Below are 22,827 nucleotides of genomic sequence, written 5' to 3'. Positions count from 1 at the left end.
AAGAATTTTTTTTTTATCAGATGTGTTTTGTCGGATACAAAAGGAAAAAGACGTTAAAGCGATTCTGTTCTGCTAGTCAAAGGGGTCGTTCCGCATGATGGAAAATCCTTTATTTCTGTATTACCTCAGTAGCATCGTAGAACTTTAAAATTTTAATTTATTGTATTCTTCAAAATCGTTTGAACTATGTAACAGTGTTCGATTCTCTAATTAATTACTTACTAAACCGAATTTAAGAGCTCCCAAAATTTTAAGGTTTCTATCGAGACTAACCCTTACTAAAATTTCTGTCACGCTTATATTGTAGCTACTGTATTTATATCCCGGTGCCGTACTTCGTCAGTACTTCCGAGCAAACTTAATTTCTGCCCCTGCCGCAGTCGCCGAGGGATTCTAGGCGCTACAGTCTGGAACCGCGCGACCGCTACGGTCGCAGGTTCGAATCCTGCGTCGGGCATGGATGTGTGCGATGTCCTTAGGTTAGTTAGGTTTAAGTAGTACTAAGTTCTAGGGGACTGATGACCACAGCAGTTAAGTCCCATAGTGCTCAGAGCCATTTATTTAATTTCTGCAGTTTCACTTGCTTTGGCTGCGTTCGCTCCCTCGCTCATCACTAAAGAATTTGCACTGGAAATAGTTCCAGACCGCAGTTATCGAACTATTTTTCTTCTTTTTCCGAGCCTCGATCTCAGCAGAATAGTGCGCATGTCATGTAGAAACAGTTGGTTATGTATCTTAATTACTGACTGTTTGCGATATGGCTGGTATTACTTGCTTGGCGTTTTAGAGAAATGGTAGCGATATAAGAACTTCTGTGAACCTTCTTGAAACTGAAGAAATGCTGTTTGCGAAGAGGAAAGAACGGATTTCGATTGCGGTTGTTGTCTGGTGTTGCCAGTGACGCCTTATAGTCAGCACGGATGCAACCCGCCGAGCGTAATCGAGCTCCCGGTCACATCTCGGTTACTGTGCAGGCGCCTACCAAAAGCGGGCCCATCATTCTGTTTCAAAATAAATTGCTAAAATAACCTTTCTATTAAATTCCTGTATGTACTTATGAGTGCTAATGGACCATTATTGATGTGTGATGTCACCACAGTAATAATAAGCGTCGTACAATCAACGTGTTGGTGCGGTAGAAAAATGTTATGGACTAGCACTTGTGATCGTCTCAAACCTTAAGTCACATAGCAAGATCTTAAAGGGGCAGAAAAATCTTTTTCAGCTAAGTCTGTTGGAAATAACCCTAAATTAAATCGTGTAAGAAATCACTCCACTTAGTCCATAAAATGACTTCCCTTTGCGTTCGATATACTGTGCCAAGCACGCATGTTGCTCTTACGTCTTTGCTAATGTCACTATCTACTATTTATCAAGTTGTTTGCTCAGCCTTTTCTTATTTCTAGAAGCCAGACAAAGGACATCAATCTTCGACTTTCGTCTAGCCATTTATCGCAGAGTGATTTTCAGTTTTCGAGTTTTTTTCATTGAAAGTGTATCTGTCAATCACACTCCTGTTTCAAGAATATAGTTTGTAAAGCGCTATATAGTTTACCCGAAGTTGTCTAGACCATTTTAATCTAAATGAAACTGCTTGATTTCTTAGGCACTGTTAGCAATTTTACTGTATCCATAACAAAAGTTTTGGAAAAAATCGTTTTATGATTACGTATACCGACGTCTGCAAGTGGTCTCATCTGCTGTATCCACTTGTGAATTGAAACTCTTCATTTGTTTGGTTAAAATGGAATTTGGTTTTTAATATACTTTTGGAGACAGTGTCGGTGAATATTTTACAAATAGCACCACTATCAACAAAGCTGTCATTTAAATAATATTAGTATTGTTTCTGCTTCTACTATTGTCGGTGTAAGGGACTTCATAAGGCAGAACATACAATTAGGAAATCAAAAATATTTACACAGTTGGTGCTATGACATCAGGTATCTTCAAGTAATTTCTGAGTGATTGGTGAATGCTGTAAATAATTGCATTCTTAAAATATCAGTGACGCACAGTAAAATCAAACCATAATTTTTCCATCCCTATTTATTGTCATATTAAGGGACAGGGAACTGTATACCTGTTGGGCAACCAAGTGGTGTCTCACATCCGTGCCCCTAGCATTACAGGCGCGTGTTTTCTGTAGCTCATGTAACTTGCAATGAAAATAATACGAAAATTTGCATAAAAATTGCGCATGACTTTGTTTTCTTCATAGATTATATGTCACAAGCCTTGCACGTATCCTTTTTTTAATTTAGAACTAATTGATAATTAAAAAAACTTTACGGGAATGGTTGTTATTTACTTTGATTTTTCTTCGAGTCAAAACTTTTTTGGTTTCAAGTCTTTAATGTAAACTTTCCTCCTTTCCACGTTCGTAGATTCTGAACATGGTCAGTGTGCAGTCGGCAGTGACTGTTGTTCTTTTCTGCAATAATGTCTACTGGAGATAAAAACAGGAATATAATACAACAGTCACCTACTTTGTGGCAGTCGTTCTGGAACATTTCGTTTATTGCAAGAAGGTGACAGACCTATATAGGGTGTAAAGGATATAAGTGCATATATTTTTATTTGTGGAACCTTGACATAGTCACACACCAGTGTGTTGATTGCTTTTCCCACAAGTGAGCCACAAACTTTGCGACCTGAAGTTTTCTGCGTCGCCATAGTGCACCACTAAGTGGATGACGCCTGTCGGAATAGACTAACCGTTTTGCGACAACGCGTGCACACTTCAACACCTGACGAGATACCCAGGGGTAAACAAGCATGAATGGCCTGCTCTTCGCTCATGTACTTGTAGGAACTACCTAATCTAAAAACATAGTATTTGAAATAGCTACAATTATTAGTCTACAAATGACGTAAATACTGGTATAGTGTTGTTCAGTACACCGTCCTCAGTTACCATTAGAAATATCTGCACTTCCAGCCGTTATAAATTCCAGTCGTTACACTCTGTATATAATAAAAGTGCACTGTCAGTCTCTTGTGTCGTGACGGAGAACAATACGGAGGTGCGCTACGTTAAAGAGGTGAAGAGGGAAAGGGATCACGTTGTGTGAGTTCAGTGACACCGCCGTCACAAGGACGGCGAGTGCTGAGCGGCAGGAGCAGCCAGCAGTGGAAAGCGAGAGTGCAGAAGAAAGTGCCTGTTGCGCGGAGCGGGGAGAGAGAGAGTTGCGGAGCGAACCCGCCCAGTGACGCGAGCCGACGCGCACGCCTCGGCGGCCTGAGCGAGAGTGAGCCGCAGTCGCGCTAGCGCCAGACGGTGGCGCCGCGGCGGCCGGCGCGCGAACCAGCGGTCAGCGACCGCGCGGGGAAAAGTAGGCCGGCGCAGCCGGAGGCCTTGAGCGCTGCCCCGCCGTGCTTCTAACTCGGCAAACAAAGCCCGACCCGCCACAGCGCAGCTGCACGCCACAGGCCAGCAGCCAGCCGGGCTACTCCGCCAGCTCCTCGCAGCGAGCGATTGCGTCGCCGCTCGAACGACACGGCGGTCCGCAACCAGACCGGAACATTTTGCAGCCTTGCTCGCTACAGAGCCCCGGGTGAAAGCGTTTGCTACGGGGCAGCCGGCACGCGCCCACTGCGGAGCACTCGTCGTTTTCAGCCCTACAAGTACGCCGAAACAGTGCCATTCTACGTCCGAAACTCTGATACTGCACAGCCCATCATACCAAATTATGATTGCCTTTGCTCCGCAAAGGACGTAATTACTTCCTCAATTGCAGGCAGCGAGGGAGTACATACAACAATTTTCTATGCGCTACCAAAAGTGCACATCTGTCCTATGGCTCTTCAAGTGCCAAAACCTAGTCTGGACATGTGGTTAACATACCATTGTCAAAGTTTCAGTAGCTTCAGTAGTCATTAACACTTCCAAAGCTACTTTTCAGCGTCACTTTTCCGTCTCAAAACTTTTAATCCCAGACAGAATCACCCTCAAGGGACTGTAACATTCATTTGTGGGTTGTAATGAACTTTATTTTATTTTATTTATTTATTTTTACAATGGGCACGTTTCCTTAAACTTTTATTCAGTGTGTCACCATGTCCAGGATCTTGGGACCCCATAATCCAATACGTACAAAAACTCTGATGCTTTGGCATACTTATTTCGTGTTTCTAACGCCATGAAACCGGTCATGTGTTACAAAAAACTTTTAACAAGCGTGCCAGATGGAAGAAGATTTCTTCGTTTGCCATACTGATCCTGCTGCGAATACGAACTTATGTTATTAGGACGAAGAAAATACTCCAATCTTCAGAGGACTGAAAATTCTTGCAGCTCCTGTCTCTATATAAAATGAGCTTCCCCGGCGCTTTTACAGAGTGACATCTTTTCATACAAGGATGTGGCATTTCTTTTCACAGCGTCCAGAATTCCTGAGCAAGGTATCGGTTCTACGATTAAAGGGAAGAATGTTGGAAAAATCGCACCTGTATGCAAGATTGTTATTCAGAAACATAAAAATCCAAAATTCTGACTCTGGCTGTATAAAATGACAAATCATCTTTAAAAAAATATGAGTCGAATTACAATGAACTTCTTTATGCTCCTAACTTCACATCGCTACAGAATCTTTTATTTCTTAGTCGTCACCGCGCGGGATATCCGTGCGGTCTGAGGCGTCTTCTCACGGTCCGCGCGGCTCCCCCGTCGGAGGTTTGAGTCCTCCCTCGGGCATGGGTGTGTGTGTGTCGTCCTTAGCGTAACTTAGTTTAAGTTAGATTAAATAGTGTATAAGCATAGGGACCGATGACCTTAGCAGTTTGGTCCCATAACAGCTTACCACAAATTTCCAGTTTTTTCCTAATCCTCCTAAAATACGTGTTACCTTATCTCTATGTAACAGGTGCGCCTATTTTTAAGTAAACTTCGTGCTAAACAAGACTGCACAGAACGTAACAGGTTCCCAGACAAACAGTGGATGCAGAAATAGATGATCCCGCTCATGTGCAGCTATCAATACTTCAAACAGAAATTTCTGTTTTTAATTTCTGAAACAGAATTTCATCTAATTCCTTTTGAGCAGTTTCTTAAAGGTTCGTTTTATTACAGTACCTTCAATGTTAAAGTGCCTTTGCCAAAAGTCGTAACGCAGTGACAATAATTCTGCAAAAAAATTCCATAAATCTTCTAAAGAGCTATCGATAAAGGGCAATTTTTACTGAATGTGAGTTCGCTTTGAGATATTTATTAGAACCATTCTTTCGACCACATGAATACAGATGAAGGTCGCTAATTTTCGGGATGAGAGAGCAATTGGGCTAGCCATCGGCAAAGATGGTTTTCGTACATGGTCATTCCATGCTGATGTTACAAACTTTCAGGGATGATGGAGAAGGGGAAATGTATCAATTTGAGGTAGGGGATCCTGGTACGAAAACGACCGAACTGAAAGTTATAAGCGGAAAACTTTCTGGTACCTGTGACACTAGGCCTCTTCTACTGCAGGCTCTTTGCCTTCCATATTTTCGGAGGAGGTAGTATGGACCAAACCGAGAAAAATCTGTCTAGCAAACATGGGCTCTAAAATACACACCTTAACAGCTACGGGCACTTGTTCAGCAGAAGAGATGTGTTTCAGTGCGCTTTAGAGCCATGTTTACCGGAAATTTTTTCCGTGTTTTGGTCCGTACCATCTACTCCCAAAATATGGAGAACAAAGAGCCTTCAGTAGAAGAGGTCTATTGTGAGAGGTATCAGGAGGGTTCTCGCTCATAAATTTCAACTCGCTCGTTTCCTAAACTGAAATTGATAACTTTATCCATCATCATCTCTGAAAGTTTGTAACATCATCGCGGAATTACCCTATATAGCCCGGATCGTCGTCAATGTCCGAGTTCTATGCTCGACTCCTTGACGCTGTCATAATACAAGGCGTAAGTCGTGAGAATAAACCTTTTCACGGTTAAAACTAAAATATATACGAAAAATAATAAAAAAACTAAAAGAAGGATAATAAACACGAGTGTGGTATAGGCGTGTGTCTGAGAAAGTGCTTCATAAATAAACAAGCGCGTGGATAACGAACAAAGCGAACAGCTTATAGAAGATGAAGTTCAGTATCCACCAAATTTCTCCGAGTCCTGCCCCATCTTCAGAAGCAGAGTGGTGCTAGAAAAATGTGTAGAAACAAATGCAGACGAAGTGAAATTGTTTGGAAAGAATCGTAGAACTATTACACTGTGGCAATATGATAGCAAGTCAGCTTGGAAAAAATAAAAATAAAAATTATAATAAGAATAAGGAGACAACAGGAATGTGCGATAGTATTCAAATGGTATCCGAAAATTCGATCAATGTAAAGCACTGTATGTGTCAGATCGAAGGTTACAAGAGCACCATATGTGAACCACGTACGCTTTTGAACGTAGTGTTAAGTGGACGCTCTGTCATGTAAGGGGGCGAGTATGGGAAACGTCAGGATGGCCTAGCGAGATTCTACAGCAAACAAGCAAGTGCTGAAATAGACGGTGCCAGCGTTGAACTACAACCATGCAGACAGTGCGGAAGGCCAGAGGGGAGGTTTACCTGAGCGCGTGGAGTCAGCCAGCGCGACCATGACGCAGCGGCATCTACGGTGGCGCAGCCGGGTCGCGACTGGAACCACGCACCCCGGGGCGCGGGCCGCCATCCGCGCATGCGCTCTGGCTGTGCGGTCAACGACCCCGCAAACACTGACCTAGTGAACAGCACCGCCCCCGATCTCGCACCGTGCTCCCAGCCGTCAGACCCGTCACCTCGCGACCTGACTCGTATGCGAGGGGCGTATCAATTCGCTCCTCCTTTGTCGGACAGATGTTCTTTGTCTACTGGCCGAGGTGGTTAGGATAGTGCAGAAAAGGTGTGACGGTCGATTTCTTGTTAGTTCTACGACATATTCTGGCCTTTAATATGCCTCGTAGTGTACAAATGATCCTCCGCGTAATTACTTTTACGTTTTACATTGTTTACTTTCTTTTTTTCCTCGTCAGAACAGGGAATGAAAAATCTAGGATCCAATTTTCTGTTGCTCTTACAATTCTTTATCGCGCCATGCATTATATGCCGACGCTGGCTCCAATGCTTCTCCTCCACTTTAATCGCCTATATATTATAAATTAAAGTCTCCAACCGTGTTTTTATGCGTGTATCAGAAGCCTACTCCCATGAATTGCTGTGGGTATTTTGATACCGTTTCCACGGATCAATAAAGTGATTTCAAAAGGAAATTATTTATTAGCGCTGCGTCAGACAAATGTGAAGCTGGCGATGGACTGTACTGTGATACATTTTCCAATTCAGGCTTAAATTTTATGCTTATTTTTATATACCATTCTATTATATATGAAGATAGTAACTGTTCTCGAAAGAACAGATACCATTGATAACCGTGCAGCTTCTCTAGAATAAATGATAATTAATTGAAACCCTCAGCTGCCGACAGGTGTAGTTGATATACCTCGATGGGGACAGCTGAAAATGTATATATGTACTTAAATGGCTACCCGGTCATGCGAATGAGCACAGGTTGCCCGAACTCTTACGACCGAGCGAGGTGGCGCAGTGGTTAGCACACTGGACTCGCATTCGGGAGGACGACGGTTCAATCCCGCGTCCAGCCATCCTGATTTAGGTTTTCCGGGATTTCCCTAAATCGCTCCAGGCAAATGCCGGGATGGTTCCTTTGAAAGGGCACGGCCGACTTCGTTCCCTAGTCCAATGCGACCGATGACCTCGCAGTTTGGTCTCTTCCTCCAAAGAACCCAAGAACTCTTACGGGAACCGTCACCTTAGTTGGCGCGAGTAATGAGTGGTAGGGCAAATATCTATTAGGAACATTACGTATGTAGATCGTGGACAGTTGAGAATGTGGGTCTCACAGGAAGCGTGCAGGGGATAAGTCCCTGCAGACACGCTATTCATCTGTGTGCTCGGTGGCTCAGATGGATAGAGCGTCTGCCATGTAAGCACTCCCGGGTTCGAGTCCCGGTCGGGGTACACTTTTTCAGCTGTCCCCATCGAGGTATATCAACAATACCTGTCGGCATTTGAGGGTTTCAGTTAATTATCATTTAATCGTTCTATTAGACTGATCTGAATATGAGTTTTAATGAGCATTACTGATCGAAATTAGCTACGAGTTAAAACACATAAATCTCTTGCTATCAAAAATAGTACACTCTGAAGCATTCACACTTCGTCTTTCACTTCTGGAAATGGGTGTTGTATGAGAAACGCGAAGATCCACCGTTTCCGGAGTCTGCGTTAATCTGTAGTCACTTTACAACTGGCAAGGTAAGTCAGTTCATAGGAGTAAGGTGAGGACTTGCCACCAAGAATGGGATTGTGCCTAGCAAAAATCTTCGATGCTCAAACGAAGAGTCTGGTTAAGGAAAGCTTTACCGAACCTTATCAGGGTGGACTTTTCGATGATGACATGGCTATTAAAATGGGTTTGCTTCATAGATACTGATAAAGACGGAGAAGAACAGGGACGAATAGCCGACGGTAAAATCTAAAAATGTAAATATGGGTAGCAGAATACTAATGTATTGTCTTACGATATGCTGATTAGTTTCGTTCGCACCTTGAAGTGGCGGAATATTCACAATAACTGAGGACCCGTGAGAACTGCGTCTATATTCGACAGTGCCTAGCGATTCAGAGAAATCGTGGGTAAACTGCAATGAGTTTATTTGCCTTGCTAATTAAATATCTATGGTGTTCTGGACCGTACTCCTTCCTTCGTTGATTCAAACTGCAATAGTTAGACTCAATTACCCCCTAAGGCACTTGCCCGAACATTTACCGGCGGATTTAAGGCGAGGAAAAAGTGCATACAACGTGTGTTGTGCCGTCTGCTACAGCGAAGCGCGCTAAGTCGGCCGTCGGTTATATAAACCAGCCACTGGCCGTAGCGGAAGTGAAATCGGCGAGAAGGCGCGAGGCGCCTTAGCGAATGCTGCCAGCCTACCGCGTGTGAGGTAATGGTCCCACCGTGGCGTGGCGCTGACTGACACGTAAAGAAAGCTGCATACCGCGCCCGCTGAGGCCGGATAACGGGAGCGTAACACACTCACGTTCTGAGGGATGGTGGACAGCGTGCAACATGTTGTAATCGGGCAATCATGTAAGTTGGCGGCCTGGTCTTTGTGCGATATATGAGGCTGTTCAAAGGTATCAAAAGCAGGAAAAAGCGCACACGACTTAACTATTCACTTGACTGCTAAAATCTCTTGGAGAGAACATACTTCTTTCTCTAATTAGACCATTGAGAAAGTGAGATATTATGAAGGTGATAGCTGGTAAGTTCAAGCTTGATTCTGTCAAGCTTTTTCGACCACTTCTATCACCCAGATGCGCTCGTATTAATGGGTAACCTTACCCAGATGTACGGTACGGATAACATCGCAGTTCCTCGCTCCTGCGATCTCCTCGATTATAATTACTAACAATGCAGAGGTGACAGTAGACCTTTTGAGTTGGTCACCACGCTTGTGCGAGCGTGGACGGGCTCCCGCCTTTAAGGAAAAAAAAATGTAAGTTCAGTAGATGGATGGGGGAGGAACAGTTCAAATTTAGGAGAGAAAAAGGAACAAGAGATGCTACTGGCATGTTAAGAATCGTAGGGGAAAAATGTAGATAAATTTATGCTATTTTTATTGATTTGGAAATAGCTTTCAATAGGATGCAGTGGAACAAGCTGATTGATATTTTGAAGAGGAAAGGAGTAGATTGGAGGAGAGATGATGGATGCAGAATCTATATTTACAACATAAAGTAAGAATAAGGATTAAAAATGAAATGTCTGAAGGAAGCAGCATTGGAAGGAGCATTAGACAAAGTTATTGCTTCTACCCTTCATTGATCAGCTTATACATGGAAGAGATTATTGCGAAAGGCTTAGATGGAAAGAGAGAAGTGTGTATTGGTGGAAATATAATAGGGTGCATAAAATTTGATGACGACATGATATTAGGGGCAGAAACTGAATGAACTGTAAATAAAATGCTATAAGATCTGAATGATTCTTGCGTGGAATATGAGATGAGAATCAATGCAGCAAAAACAAAGAGTATGGTGATCGACAAAGGAAGGCGGCTGCCACAAGATAAGTTGTTTTTAGCCAAGTCAGAGCGCTTAAATACCTTAGAAGTACGATTACTGAAGTCTTGAGTGGTATCAGGAGAAGAAACCCCGCGTTATTACAATGAACGAGGGATCCAATAGAAAGAGGAGGTTATTATGTGGCGAACTAGGAGATTAATCCCCTGACAGTGTCAAAGAATAACGTGAAAAACTGTCTTTTCTTAAAACGGAGCTTTTATACACAGAAGAATCTGTAAGAATGTGCAGGCGCTATGCGTGGTCACGCTATAACTGTACATGCCTAGAAGAACAACGCTGGAGCGCGCGCTTGCAGGCGACGGTGAGGCGATCGTTGGCCATTGGAGTGTTACGTGGAAACGGGCAGCAGCACGAGTGTGGGGACAAAGCGGCTGTGCGGGGGCAGGCGAGGCGGGCAGTGAGAGTTGCGAGCGGAGCAGAGGTGAACGACCGCCATGTGGGCCGGGCCGGCCTCGAAGCCGCAAGTGGGGCAGTGAGCTCCGGCGCTAGCGCTGCCGCGGCGGTGGCGCTCATCTTGCGACACGCTGCACCGGCACCCCGCAGTCCTACCGAGGGTATGGCTCGTACACTGGCTCATCACAAGTATCCGGACACCCCTAGGTAACCACTAGATGGCACGAGACGCGGACCCGTCAATACAAAAGGAGACCGACATGCCGGTGGTACTGAGGAAGATTGCCACCATGCTGCGGGATGGGCGCTTCAACGCGCAGCAAAACCCCTACCTGTTCGCCCAGGTAGATGGGGCACAGAAGCCCTCGCTACCTCACAAGCCGGTGGACTTCCGTGGCGGACAGAGATCACGTGCACCTTCTCGGAAGTAGTTCAACGTGCAACAGGCAGTTACGCATCCCCGATCATAAACATCTGACCATCAGTTTCGACCTAAAAAGCTCAGCTCCATCTACTGGCACTGTTGGTCCATTCAGTTCCGCCCGATCGCCGTACCGTGCTCTTCCAATGGTTTCAATCGGATGTTGTATTGAAGCTGTGGGGTCTGCACAGCGCTTATCCGGCCGCTGTCAGCTTCCCAGACTTCTCTTTCAAGTAGCTCCTCAGCTGGCATCACGGTGCTGAGTATATACCGTTATCAACTTCAAGTGGTGGCGCAAAGCGCATGAAAAACAGAGAGGGAACTAACACGCTAGAACAGTGACCGCCATAAAAAAACCTGTTGTCCTCGGCAAGATCGAAGTATACGTATCGGACACACGTTACATCCATGGATGCGCTTCCACCGAGAAAACTTTCGCAATCTCTTCCAAATGACAGGCATAAGAGAATATCGTGCGCCTCGACACTAGTGACTTAAATCATCCACTTTTTCAGTATGAGCGGCATAGCGACCAACAGGTCTCCTTGAGCAAGAGAACATAGATGTCCCATACTGTCATTAAAAAAGCAGATAAAGTTACCAGTACTGCTGTCTGTTGAAATCCAGCACGTGTTCATCTTTCTGCTGATGGCCTCGAACTCTTACCAGCTGTATAAGAACATCCAGCTGGTAATGTAACGAGTGGTCCAGTACTTATACGCTCATTCTCTCAAAATCTTGATGGTTACACGCAAACCTGACCCTATTAGCTTGAAAATGGAATGAGTACTTTGTGAAACATGTACAGAAAATCGGGAGTTTCCATTTGCGAGAGAGGCTGTACTTTGACGCCCGTAAACATCTCTAGAGAGTGCTGCTTCACATTTTTCGTCCCTCATCCAGCACAGTGGCCCTGCTCAGGAACGCTGCGTCAGAGAGAGCAGACATAGTGAAGAGTGAGAGCAGCCAGCCAGCAGCAGTAAGAGTGGTTCCGCTCTCCCTTTCTCAGCAGCACTGCGGGGGCGGCAGCTGACACTCTCCCTCTCTGTCTCTTTGTCTGGGCGCACTCGCTAACTCGCGCCGCCCTGGAAACTTTTATCGCATTAAGTGAGAACGAACAGTCTAATTGGAGGAGCGGACAATGAGGAGACCTCTATTGTTTACACAGTGAGTCAGCGCTCCTAATAGGTCACGAGGCTCGACGAACAAAGGCAACAGTTCCCATGTAGTGCAGTCATTTCGTAGTCCGACTTGAGACCACAGTCACTGTGCTAAGAGGCCATAAACTGAGCCAAGCACTGTTGTCTTTCGTCTACCTGACCACATAAAAAGACAATAACCAAATGGAGGAAACTGAAATCTCTCCATGGCTTATCCCTCCTTCAGTAATCTCTTCCACTCAATTTATTCTTTGCCCTTCTCCCTTTCCCTCCGTGTCAGCCTCTAATACCCCTTCAATAAATAATGCCTCAGTACATGGCCCATCATTCGTCGCTTTTTGCACTTCATTCCATATGTGCTAAGAATTCAAGCCCTTCTCTTCCACACCTTCTTCCCCAACCTCCTACACTGCCCATTACTGTCTCTGATTACACAACAATGAGACTCTCTAAATGTATTCTCCTGCAGTGACTCGGTGGCATGCTGATTTTATTGTTTGGAACAGCTTTTCATTTAGCCTCACAAGGCCGACTGGATATCGATTTTTTTCGCCAGAGAAAATTCTAAGATTTTATTATTTAATCGTATGGCGAGGGTCCCCCCCTGGGGCAGACCGTTCGCCGGGTGCCGGTCTTTCAATTTGACACCATTTCGGCGACCTGCAGTCGATGAGGATGATAAGATGATGATGAGGACAGCACAACACCCAGTCCCTGGGCGGAGAAAATTCCCCGACCCAGCCCGGAATCGAACCCGGTCCCAGAGGATTGACAATCCGTCACGCTAACCATTTTTTTCATTTATTTATTTATTGTCAATAAAGATCACTCTGTGAAAACGAACATGTAGATCATTTCATGGTATAGTATGTGCATTACATATGGAGCAGTGAGAGAAGCGTGAGGTTCATCATCAGCTGTCAAATGTGCACACCGACTGCACCCGGCACATATCCATTCAGCTACCGGGGGCAGACAAATTCTAACATGGTACCCTGGAATGAACTCTGGTTACTGGATACAACAACCAGCAATGCTAACTGCTATGGCAGTTTTTTTCGTTCATCCATCTTTAACCCCGGATGGAAAGTAGGATTAGGGCAGATCAGTATACTAGAATTAATGGTTCCTCAGTCAGAGCGCAACGTACTACAGCTATATGGAAGGTAAGGAACGATCGGTCGCGAAATGGAAACCACAGCGAAAACCCGATGACGCTTTGCACAGATGTGTTGGACAGCGTCTCTGGTATACCCGTAGGCAGCGTCACATCGCTCTTCTCATTTCCGACCACATAGTGTGCGCGTAAAGACGCCTAGAAAATAGTGTCTCCCGCCGTGTATGGGTGCCTGCCGTGAGATTTTGCCTGATATCATCCAAATCCACATAACGTGACTGTCATGTACTTGCTCCTTGATGACCGTTCTCGGCCGCGTACTTCAGAGCCGATGAGGAAGCTCCTGCAGAGTTTTAGGTTGGAAGTGTTTGATCACCCACCATACAGTTCAGACTTGACTCCCTCTGATTTTCATCTCTGTTCAAATGAACCGCTGGCTATGAAGACAACATTTTTGCACAGACGACGAGCCGCAGTCCAGCACAGAAAACTGTCCGAGGGCACAGGAAGCTGCTTTCTATGACGATGGAATTGGAAAGTCAGAGCGGCGAAGTAGCTGGAAGGTGTAACAAATAAAACAGTTTTGATTTTCACTGCGCTCTCCATTTCACGATCGATCGTTCCTTACTTTCAGAATAGCCCTTGTAGCTCCTACTAGTTGTTGGTTGATGAGTATATGGTAGCGGGCACTTCACGCATGAGCAGGTCAGCTAACGTCGAATTTGATTTTTATTTCCTATCATGGGAATATGGAAAATTAGTTATAAGGCAATATTTGCGAATAGAGGTTCCTGATGGCGCAGTGTATCGCAGAAGTCGCCCGAATAAAGAGGTTCAGACACACAAATGAAAATGTTGCCACTAATTCTCGCTACATAGCTGGCTCTCGCTGAGACTTTGTTGCAGGAGAAATCGAGCGTTAGGTACCGCCACTGTGGTGTGGCGTCCCCTGACCGTAGTGACACGGGGAGCGCAGGCGCGATGCCAGGGTGCGCTCCTTGCGCCACGCTGGCGACCCACTTGTTGCGTCTTAGCGCCCGCGTCCTTGCGCGTCGTTCCCACCCCTACGCTTCCGGTCGCTGGGGCTCCACCTCTCACCCGCTGGTCTCTCACGACTAGCAGCTGCTGCCCATTTCTCAGACACTCCGTCCCTTTCACTGGACTCGCATTCGGGACGACGACGGTTCAAACCCGCCATCTTCATTTAGGTTTTGCGTGATTTCTCTCAATCGCTTCAGGCAAATGCCACGATGGTTCCTTTGAAAGCGCGCGGCCGACTCCCTTCCCCATCCTTTCCCAATCCGATGGGACCGATGATCTCGCCGTTTGGTCCCCTCCCCCAAACCAACGAGCTGACGAACGTTTTTATTGCCATACGGAGGGCATTCGATCCCCGGCTGGGTTCAAGATTTTATCCGCTCGGAGACTGGGTTTTGTGTTGTCATCATAATAATTTCACTTGCACGAGACCCCCGAACAGACTTGGGTCTCCCGGACAATAATGCCACACGATCATTTCATTTCATTGCGCTACGTACTGGGTGTAACTACTGACGCCACATTACTCACCATAACCAACAAGGAGTCCATACTCCTGTCAAGGTGGGGAAACGGGAACGGCAAGCATTGTGATGACAGCTGAGAAACAGACGTGGCAGCTCCAGTTTTGGAAGCTGACGTTGACGGCTCGTAGGTAGTCTGTTGATCACATGTCCGTCCATTGAGACAGCAGGCAGCGGTCGGCAGCCAAACCATTGATTGGTTGGCTGGTTTGAGGGAAGGGACGAAACACCGAGGTCATCGGCTCCGTCGGATTAGGGAAGGATGGAGAAAGAAGTCGGCCGTGCTCTCTCAAAAAAACCATCCCGGCATCTGCCTGAAGCGATGTACAGAAATCACGGAAAACCTTAACTGGAATGGCCGAACGCGCCACCTCGCTCGATGCCAGGCCATTGATTTGAAGGCGAAATTGCCTGTGATTAGAACAAACCTCGTCAACACACAGTGTGTGTAGTAAGTCAATGCAGTAATCCCACTTAGTACAGAAGATACTGAGATACATCTGTCTGTCGTTGCAGAGAAGAACACTCGAAACATTGGTGCTAAGCCCCTTGGTAGTCTTGGTACAATACAAAACATTAACGATCAATGATATGGGCGTACTGAGACGGTGCGGCTGAGCGGTTGTAGGCACTTCAGTCTGGAGCCGCGCGACCACTACGGTCGCAGGTTCGAATCCTGCTTTGGGCATGGATGTGTGTGACGTCCTTAGGTTAGTTAGGTTTAAGTAGTTCTAAGTTCTAGGGGACTGATAACCTCAGAAGTTAAGTCCCATAGTGCTCGGAGCCATTTGAACCATTTTTGTACTGGGATATGCATTGGTTGTGAAAATAATTTTGAATATCTGCCTGTAAGAACTGGCAAAAAGTACATCGTTCTGTTCACAATATTGGCATTAGTGGTATAGAAAAAAAATCCAGATAATTGCAATATAGAACTCCAATACGCTCTATAGAACTGTAGAATAAAAGTGACTCGTTACCGACGTCAGTGTCTTTCCATCGGTGTTGCCAGTAGCCACAGTACTGTGAAGACAGACTTATATTGTCCTCATTAAGTAATTAAGATATAAACTAAGCCCATGGCGATGTATGAGACCACATGGTCTCTTAACTCCTCTGTCTCTCCATTACTGAGGGAGGGATGCGTTTGTCAAGACACTGAACTCATATTCGGAGTAGGTGCGATTCAAAGCCCAGGTTGGACATACGAGTTTGCGATTTCCAGAGAGTCCCTAAACGGGTTATGGTAAATGCCTGGAAGCTACCTTTGCAAAGAAGGGGTCAAATTCTTTTCCCTTCCTTTTGCAGTCCGAGCTTGTCCACTGTATCTGAAGATCTCTTCGTCGATGATGCGTCCAGCCCTAATAATCCTATCTGCTTGCTTTGCTTCTCCGTCACAAATATTTCTCTCTAGCAGCCGGTGGCAATTAGAAATTAATGTCTAACACGCATAATTTTTCATTTAGAAGGACGTACGTGTTGTCAAGGGCCACGCGGGATCAGCCGAGGGTCTAAGGCGCTGCAGTCATGGACTGTGCGGCTGGTTCCGGCGGAGGTTCGAGTCCTCCCTCGGGCATGGGCGTGTGTGTTTGTCCTTAGGATAATTTAGTTTAAGTAGTGTGTAAGCTTAGGGACTGATGGCCTTAGCAGTCAAGTCCCATAAGATTTCACACACATTTGAACATTTTGTTGTTGTCAAGGATAGTCTTCCCGAAATAATGACCCCAGCATCTCCTTGAAGCTAACAATGGAAACAAAGTTTGGGAGCAACGAGAGGAAATTTCATAAAATTTCTGGATTCCGAAGTAATTGGGGGCGGGGGGGGGGGGGGTGGAGCTTATTATCACCCGGAATAAATTCCTTGTTACAGGTCATACTCGGGTGGATTTGAAGTGGGGCCGTTCTTATAGCTCCGAGAATTCTGAGAAATAGAAACCCGAGAGGGGTCCAAAAGAGTGAAAGCGCTCTCGCGTTTGATACTAAAAGAACGATGAGATCCGAAATAATAGGGATTGTAGTGCACTGTCGCCTGCTTGATAGAGGTTGTTTAGTAGAGTTCAAACGAGGTCGTTGTCACAGCTCCGAGAATCGCTGACGAAAGCGAATCGAATGGAGGTGAAGAACAGCGAAAGTGCTGGCTTCGCTCTCCCTTCGCAGGGCGCCCCTGGCAGCTAGAATGACTTTCGCTGACTTCGCCAGCAGATGACGAGTGTTTTGCTGTCGTGTGTGACCTAATGAGGATGCCACTTCTCGACCTTTCGGACGTAACCACTTGCAAACGAGGAGAGAACGCGTTCGCTTACACGCTCCGTACGGGGCCCGCGGCTGGTTGGCGGACAGAGTTGTGGGGGAGGGGGGAGGAGGGAAGGGGGAGGGGGGAGTGTCAGCGGTGGGGGCAGAGTAGGCCGCGCGGGGCGACGACCGCGCCGGTGGCCGCGTTCGCGCGCGGGGGCAACGACCTGGCGCGACCCACATCGGCCGCAGCGGAGAAACCGACGCCGCCCTGCACACTCTCTCTCTCTCTCTCTGCCAGCGTTCACCCTCGGTAGCACGATTCACTCTTCCTTTCTGTCAACCACTTTGTCTAATTCCCGGTTTGTTGCCATCTTCCTAATAGCCAATCAATTTTAAGGAGCAAAACGTTATTCCACTGGGCCTTATTTAACAGCCGTATTCTGATCAGCACTACTACTTTCGGACATGACCCACTTTCAAGTGCGTCCATAACAGATGTGAATACATCGTCCTCGTCTCCTCCTGCAACGATGAAGACTATGTATCCACATCTGCTGTAGATGCACTTGACAGTGGCCCATGCTCGAAACTAGTGCTGCTGTTCTAAAATACGGCCGCGTGGAGTGAAATTATTTCTCTAATTTATCGAGGCTGTAGTGCCCACCCAGACGAAAATGAACTTCTGTATATTTACGACGCACTCCAAAGGCTTTGTTCCATCATCAAGTACAGTGTTTAGCTGCCGGACTTTCGACGTGAAGAACATACTGTCGGGAACACACGTCATAAACAAGAAAAACTTAAAGTTCAGTGACTGTTTACAGCACGTTTTTATTTACATCTAAAACAGTCCCGTAAACAGCCTGCCGAACATGTCCAAGTGTAAAGCAAAATTATCTGCTCTAGCCGCAGCTACTTACAGCAACCTATAAATGAACCATGCACCATTGTTATACCATTGTGAAACTTAAAGCATTGGTTAAACACCACTGTCACACATTTTAAGCAATTTCCTACGTCTGCCTGCCAAGGATATTAGCTTTACGCGTTCAAACCAATACAGGAACGTCCGATTAGTTCTCGTTGATGCACTAAAACAATTCAACTCGTTAACCAGTTTGCAAAAATAATGAATTTTTATTATTTAACGAAAGATTATCGAAGAACACAATAACAGTACGAGGAATAGCAGGCAAGACAAACAAAATTACGATAACGGTAGTGTTTACCAAAACAAGTTACAACTATAGCAAAATAAATAAATAAATAAATAAATTGCAATGCCCTCCGCGGAGCAACAGAGAGCTTGTGGCAGGGAAACAAACAGCGTCAAACAACCTGTGCAGATGCCGACAAATGTGAACGAGGTGACATCGGCTCCAAATGAATTGGTATCGATAAGTCGAAAGCGCGTTCTTTTTGACGAAAGCGGAAACAAATGTACGAGCTACAAGAAGCGAAACTGGCAGAATAAATCCGCGTTTTGAAGCTACTTCAATCGGTAACGGGTATTAAAGCAAATTTTCGGAGCCCGTTAGCCAACAGTTGGGCATATAAAATGTCTTACACGAAGAGAACTGTGTTATAGGAGAGTAAGTAACAGTGGTTTCATGTTACCAACAGCAACTGAAACCAGATCGCAAGATACTAATAACTAGCATTGCTACAGACCAATTACGTACAAACTTCCGAAATGCAACAAGGTCAAATGAGCTATGTACATAAAAAAATGCGTGTTGGATAAAATGCACTTTTATTATTCCATTTCCCATTTGGTTAGGATCACGAACTTTTGATGTCTTACGCAGTCACTAAAGGTGAAATAGTGTGGGATGTTGAATCTGACTGATGAGATTTTCCAACAGAGAATACGCACAATGTCTGTGTTACAGACGTCACTCTAGTGCTATGGTAACAAGCAGTTTGTACGTGTATGCATGTGAAGGTATGTGCATGGGAGTGAGGGGGGAGGGCTTAAGAGACACAGGGGAGGGAAACAGAGGTAGAACCAACAGCTGCCGAATTGCTTCTGCCGTTTAAAATCTGAAAATAGCTGCTTGCAGCGTTGGCATTATAATTAACCGAGAAAGGCTCAAAAGAGGCAGCGGTGGAATGAATTTTTGTGCAAACTAGTCTATGATTTTAGGGGCAAAAAAATGTTCAAATGTGTGTGAAATCTTATGGGACTTGACCGCTAAGGTCATCACTCCCTAAGCTTACACACTACTTAACCTAAATCATCCTAAGGACAAACACACACACCCATGCCCGAGGGAGGACTCCAACCTCCGCCTGGACCAGCCGCACAGTCTGTGACCGCAGCGCCTTAGACTTTTAGGGACAGCTGATTCTGCAGCGTCTCTGCTACTGCAGAGGACAAAGGTAAAAATTGTCCCACCGAACTCGGGACTAGCTAAATGCAGTGGTAGCAGACGAATTGTGAAGGTGGACGTGGAGACGAAAAAAAAAAATTAATGTCAATTCTTTTCAGTGGACCCATTGGTCTAACTGACCGAATAATGGATCGACGAATAATATTGATGTCTAGTGCAGTAAAGCTGAAGGAGTGGCTGCTTTGTTCACTTGTTACACTTGAAAATTGCCTGAGGTCCGAAATCTGACGAGGGGAGAAATTTTGGAGCAATAAAAATATCCACATATACGAATATTCTCTGTACAGAGAAAAAAGTTGGGCAAAATTACGACAGTACAAGGATCCAGTGCGAGGGATGTTGCGAGGGGTGGGGAGGGGGTTAAGAGGTCAAGGTCAAGGCTACACAGAGGGCAGCAGGGGAAGAATGGAGCGCGCACTGCGCGTGCGTCGTGACGTCGGCAGAAGGCGTCGTTGTAGGCCGCGCTTACCTTCGAGCACCCTGCCTATGAGGTTGTCACTGTCCACGGAGAACGCCGGCACGCTGGCCGCCGCCGGCGCCGCCGTCACAGGAGACGCACACGCGCTTGCCGCCTTACTTGGGTCCTTCACAGTCATCGCGAAACGTCCTTAGCCGAGTGTGTCGCGCGGCACCACCGACCCGCCGGCGGGAACAATGTCGACTGTCGGCGACGTCAGTAGCCGCTGACGACAACAGCAGCAACAACAACAACAACAACAAAAGCTACGACGGACGTGTCGGTTTGCAGCTGCAGCGAGTCCTTGCGCAAAGGCGGTCCGCACGTATCTGAGGAGCCGGAACCCGCCGCTGCCGCCTCCGCCGCCGCGGGAGAGGTGGTGGGGGGCGCCGGAGCGGGCCCGCGCATGCGCACGGCGCTCCGAGCGCGCTCGCCACAGGCGAAAGTGACCCAGTGACTCAGTTGCAGGCTCCGCGGGGTCAACACACTCTCGCTGTCGGTTCTCGGCCGCGCTGCAGCTTTCACCGCGCCTGGCGCCGGCCTCTCAGCGGTTTCGCCTTCGGCTTCGACTCTGACTCTCTTCCCTAATTATCCACAAAAGTCCACTTTCGCGCGTGTTTTGCCTGCAAAAGTGTCAGCTCCGCTTTCAGAACAGAATCCGACCGTAGTGGTCGACGGCGACACGACTACATCTACATCTACATGATTACTCTGCAATTCACATTTAAGTGCTTGGCAGAGGGTTCATCGAACCACAATCATACTATCTCTTTACCATTCCACTCCTGAACAGCGCGCGGGAAAAACGAACACCTAAACCTTTCTGTTCGAGCTCTGATTTCTCTTATTTTATTTTGATGATCATTCCTACCTATGTAGTTTGGGCTCAACAAAATATGTTCGCATTCGGAAGAGAAAGTTGGTGACAGAAATTTCGTAAATAGATCTCGCCGCAACGAAAAACGTCTTTGCTTTAATGACTTCCATCCCAACTCGCGTATAAAACGGGCTGCCCTCTTTTGCAACCTTTCGATGTCCTTCGTCAATCCCACCTGGTAAGGATCCCACACCGTGCAGCAATATTCTAACAGAGGACGAACGAGTGTAGTGTAAGCTGTCCCTTTGGTGGACTTGTTGCATCTTCTAAGTGTCCTGCCGATGAAACGCAACCTTTGGCTCGCCATCCCCACAATATTATCTATGTGGTCTTTCCAACTGAAGTTGTTCGTAATTTTTACACCCAGGTACTTAGTTGAATTGACAGCCTTGAGAATTGTACTATTTATCGAGTAATCGAATTCCAACGGATTTCTTTTGGAACTCATGTGGATCACCTCACACTTTTCGTTATTTAGCGTCAACTGCCACCTGCCACACCATACAGCAATCTTTTCTAAATCGCTTTGCAAATGATACTGGTCTTCGGATGGCCTTACTAGACGGTAAATTACAGCATCATCTGCGAACAACCTAAGATAACTGCTCAGATTGTCATCCAGGTCATTTATATAGATCAGGAACAGCAGAGCTCCCAGGATGCTTCCCCGGGGAACACCTGATATCACTTCAGTTTTACTCAATGATTTGCCGTCTATTACTACAAACTGCGACCTTCCTGACAGGAAATCACGAATCCAGTCGCACAACTGAGACGATACCCCATAGGCCCGCAGCTTGATTAGAAGTCGCTTGTGAGGAACGGTGTCAAAAGCTTTCCGGAAATCTAGAAATACGGAATCTACTTGAGATCCCCTATCGTTAGCGGCCATTACTTCGTGCGAAAAAAGAGCTAGCAGCGTTGCACAAGAACGATGTTTTCTGAAACCATGCTGATTACGTATCAATAGATCGTTCCCTTCGAGGTGATTCATAATGTTTGAATACAGGAGGAACATTAGGAACACACTAGAGGAGACTAGAAATCTACTCTGTAGGAATCAGCATGGGTTTCGAAAGAGACGACCGTGTGAAACCCAGATCGCGCTATTCGTCCACGAGACTCAGAGGGTCATAGACACGGGTTCCCAGGGAGATGCCGTGTTTCTTGACTTCCGCAAGGCGTTCGATACAGTACCCCACAGTCGTTTAATGAACAAAGTAAGAGCATATGGACTATCAGACCAATTGTGTGATTGGATTGAAGAGTTCCTAGATAACAGAACGCAGCATGTCATTCTCAATGGCGAGAAGTCTTCCGAAGTAAGAGTGATTTCAGGTGTGCCGCAGGGGAGTGCCGTAGGACCGTTGCTATTCACAATATACATAAATGACCTTGTGGATGAAATCGGAAGTTCACTGAGGCTTTTTGCGGACGATGCTGTGGTATATCGAGAGGTTGTAACAATGGAAAATTGACGCATGGTGCAGGGAATGGCAATTGAATCTCAATGTAGACAAGTGTAATGTGCTTCGAATACATAGAAAGAAAGATCCTTTATCATTTACCTACAATATAGAAGATCAGCAACTGGAAGCAGTTAATTCCATAAATTATCTGGGAGTACGCATTAGAAGTGATTTGAAATGGAATGATCATATAAAGTTGATCGGATGCCATACTGAGATTCATTGGAAGAATCCTAAGGAAATGCAATCCGAAAACAAAGGAAGTGGGTTACAGTACACTTGTTCGCCCACTGCTTGAATACTACTCACCGGTGTGGGACCAGATATGGTTGATAGAAGAGATAGAGAAGATCCAATGGAGAGCAGCGCGCTTCTTTACAGGAGATGATAGACAGACTCCAGTGGAAGACTCTGCAAGAGAGACGCTCAGTAGCTCGGTACGGGCTTTTGTTGAAGTTTCGAGAACATACCTTCACCGAGGAGTCAAGCAGTATATTACTCCACCTATGTATATCTCGCGAAGAGACCATGAGGATAAAATCAGAGAGATTAGAACCCACACAGAGGCATACCGACGATCTTTCTTTCTGCGAACAATACGAGACTGGAATATATGG

General features: G+C 46.0%; 1 protein-coding gene across 3 annotated transcripts in view; it reads right to left on the bottom strand.

The window, feature by feature from the left end:
* LOC124605112 (ecdysone-inducible protein E75) overlaps positions 1–22,827 on the bottom strand; it is a 469,227-nt gene that overhangs the window by 140,178 nt on the left and 306,222 nt on the right. The window contains exon 1 of one of the 3 annotated variants that reach the window (XM_047136569.1): positions 19,877–20,176. The exons of the other annotated variants lie outside the window; for them this stretch is intronic. Coding sequence (XP_046992525.1) covers positions 19,877–20,003 — 127 coding nt within the window. The 5' untranslated portion in view covers positions 20,004–20,176. Of the gene's footprint in view, positions 1–19,876; positions 20,177–22,827 lie in introns of those variants that run through there. 3 annotated transcript variants of the gene reach the window in all.

The sequence above is a fragment of the Schistocerca americana genome, chromosome 3 (assembly GCF_021461395.2).
Source record: "Schistocerca americana isolate TAMUIC-IGC-003095 chromosome 3, iqSchAmer2.1, whole genome shotgun sequence".
Classification (NCBI taxonomy): domain Eukaryota; kingdom Metazoa; phylum Arthropoda; class Insecta; order Orthoptera; family Acrididae; genus Schistocerca; species Schistocerca americana.
This window is presented reverse-complemented; position numbering and strand designations above follow the sequence as displayed.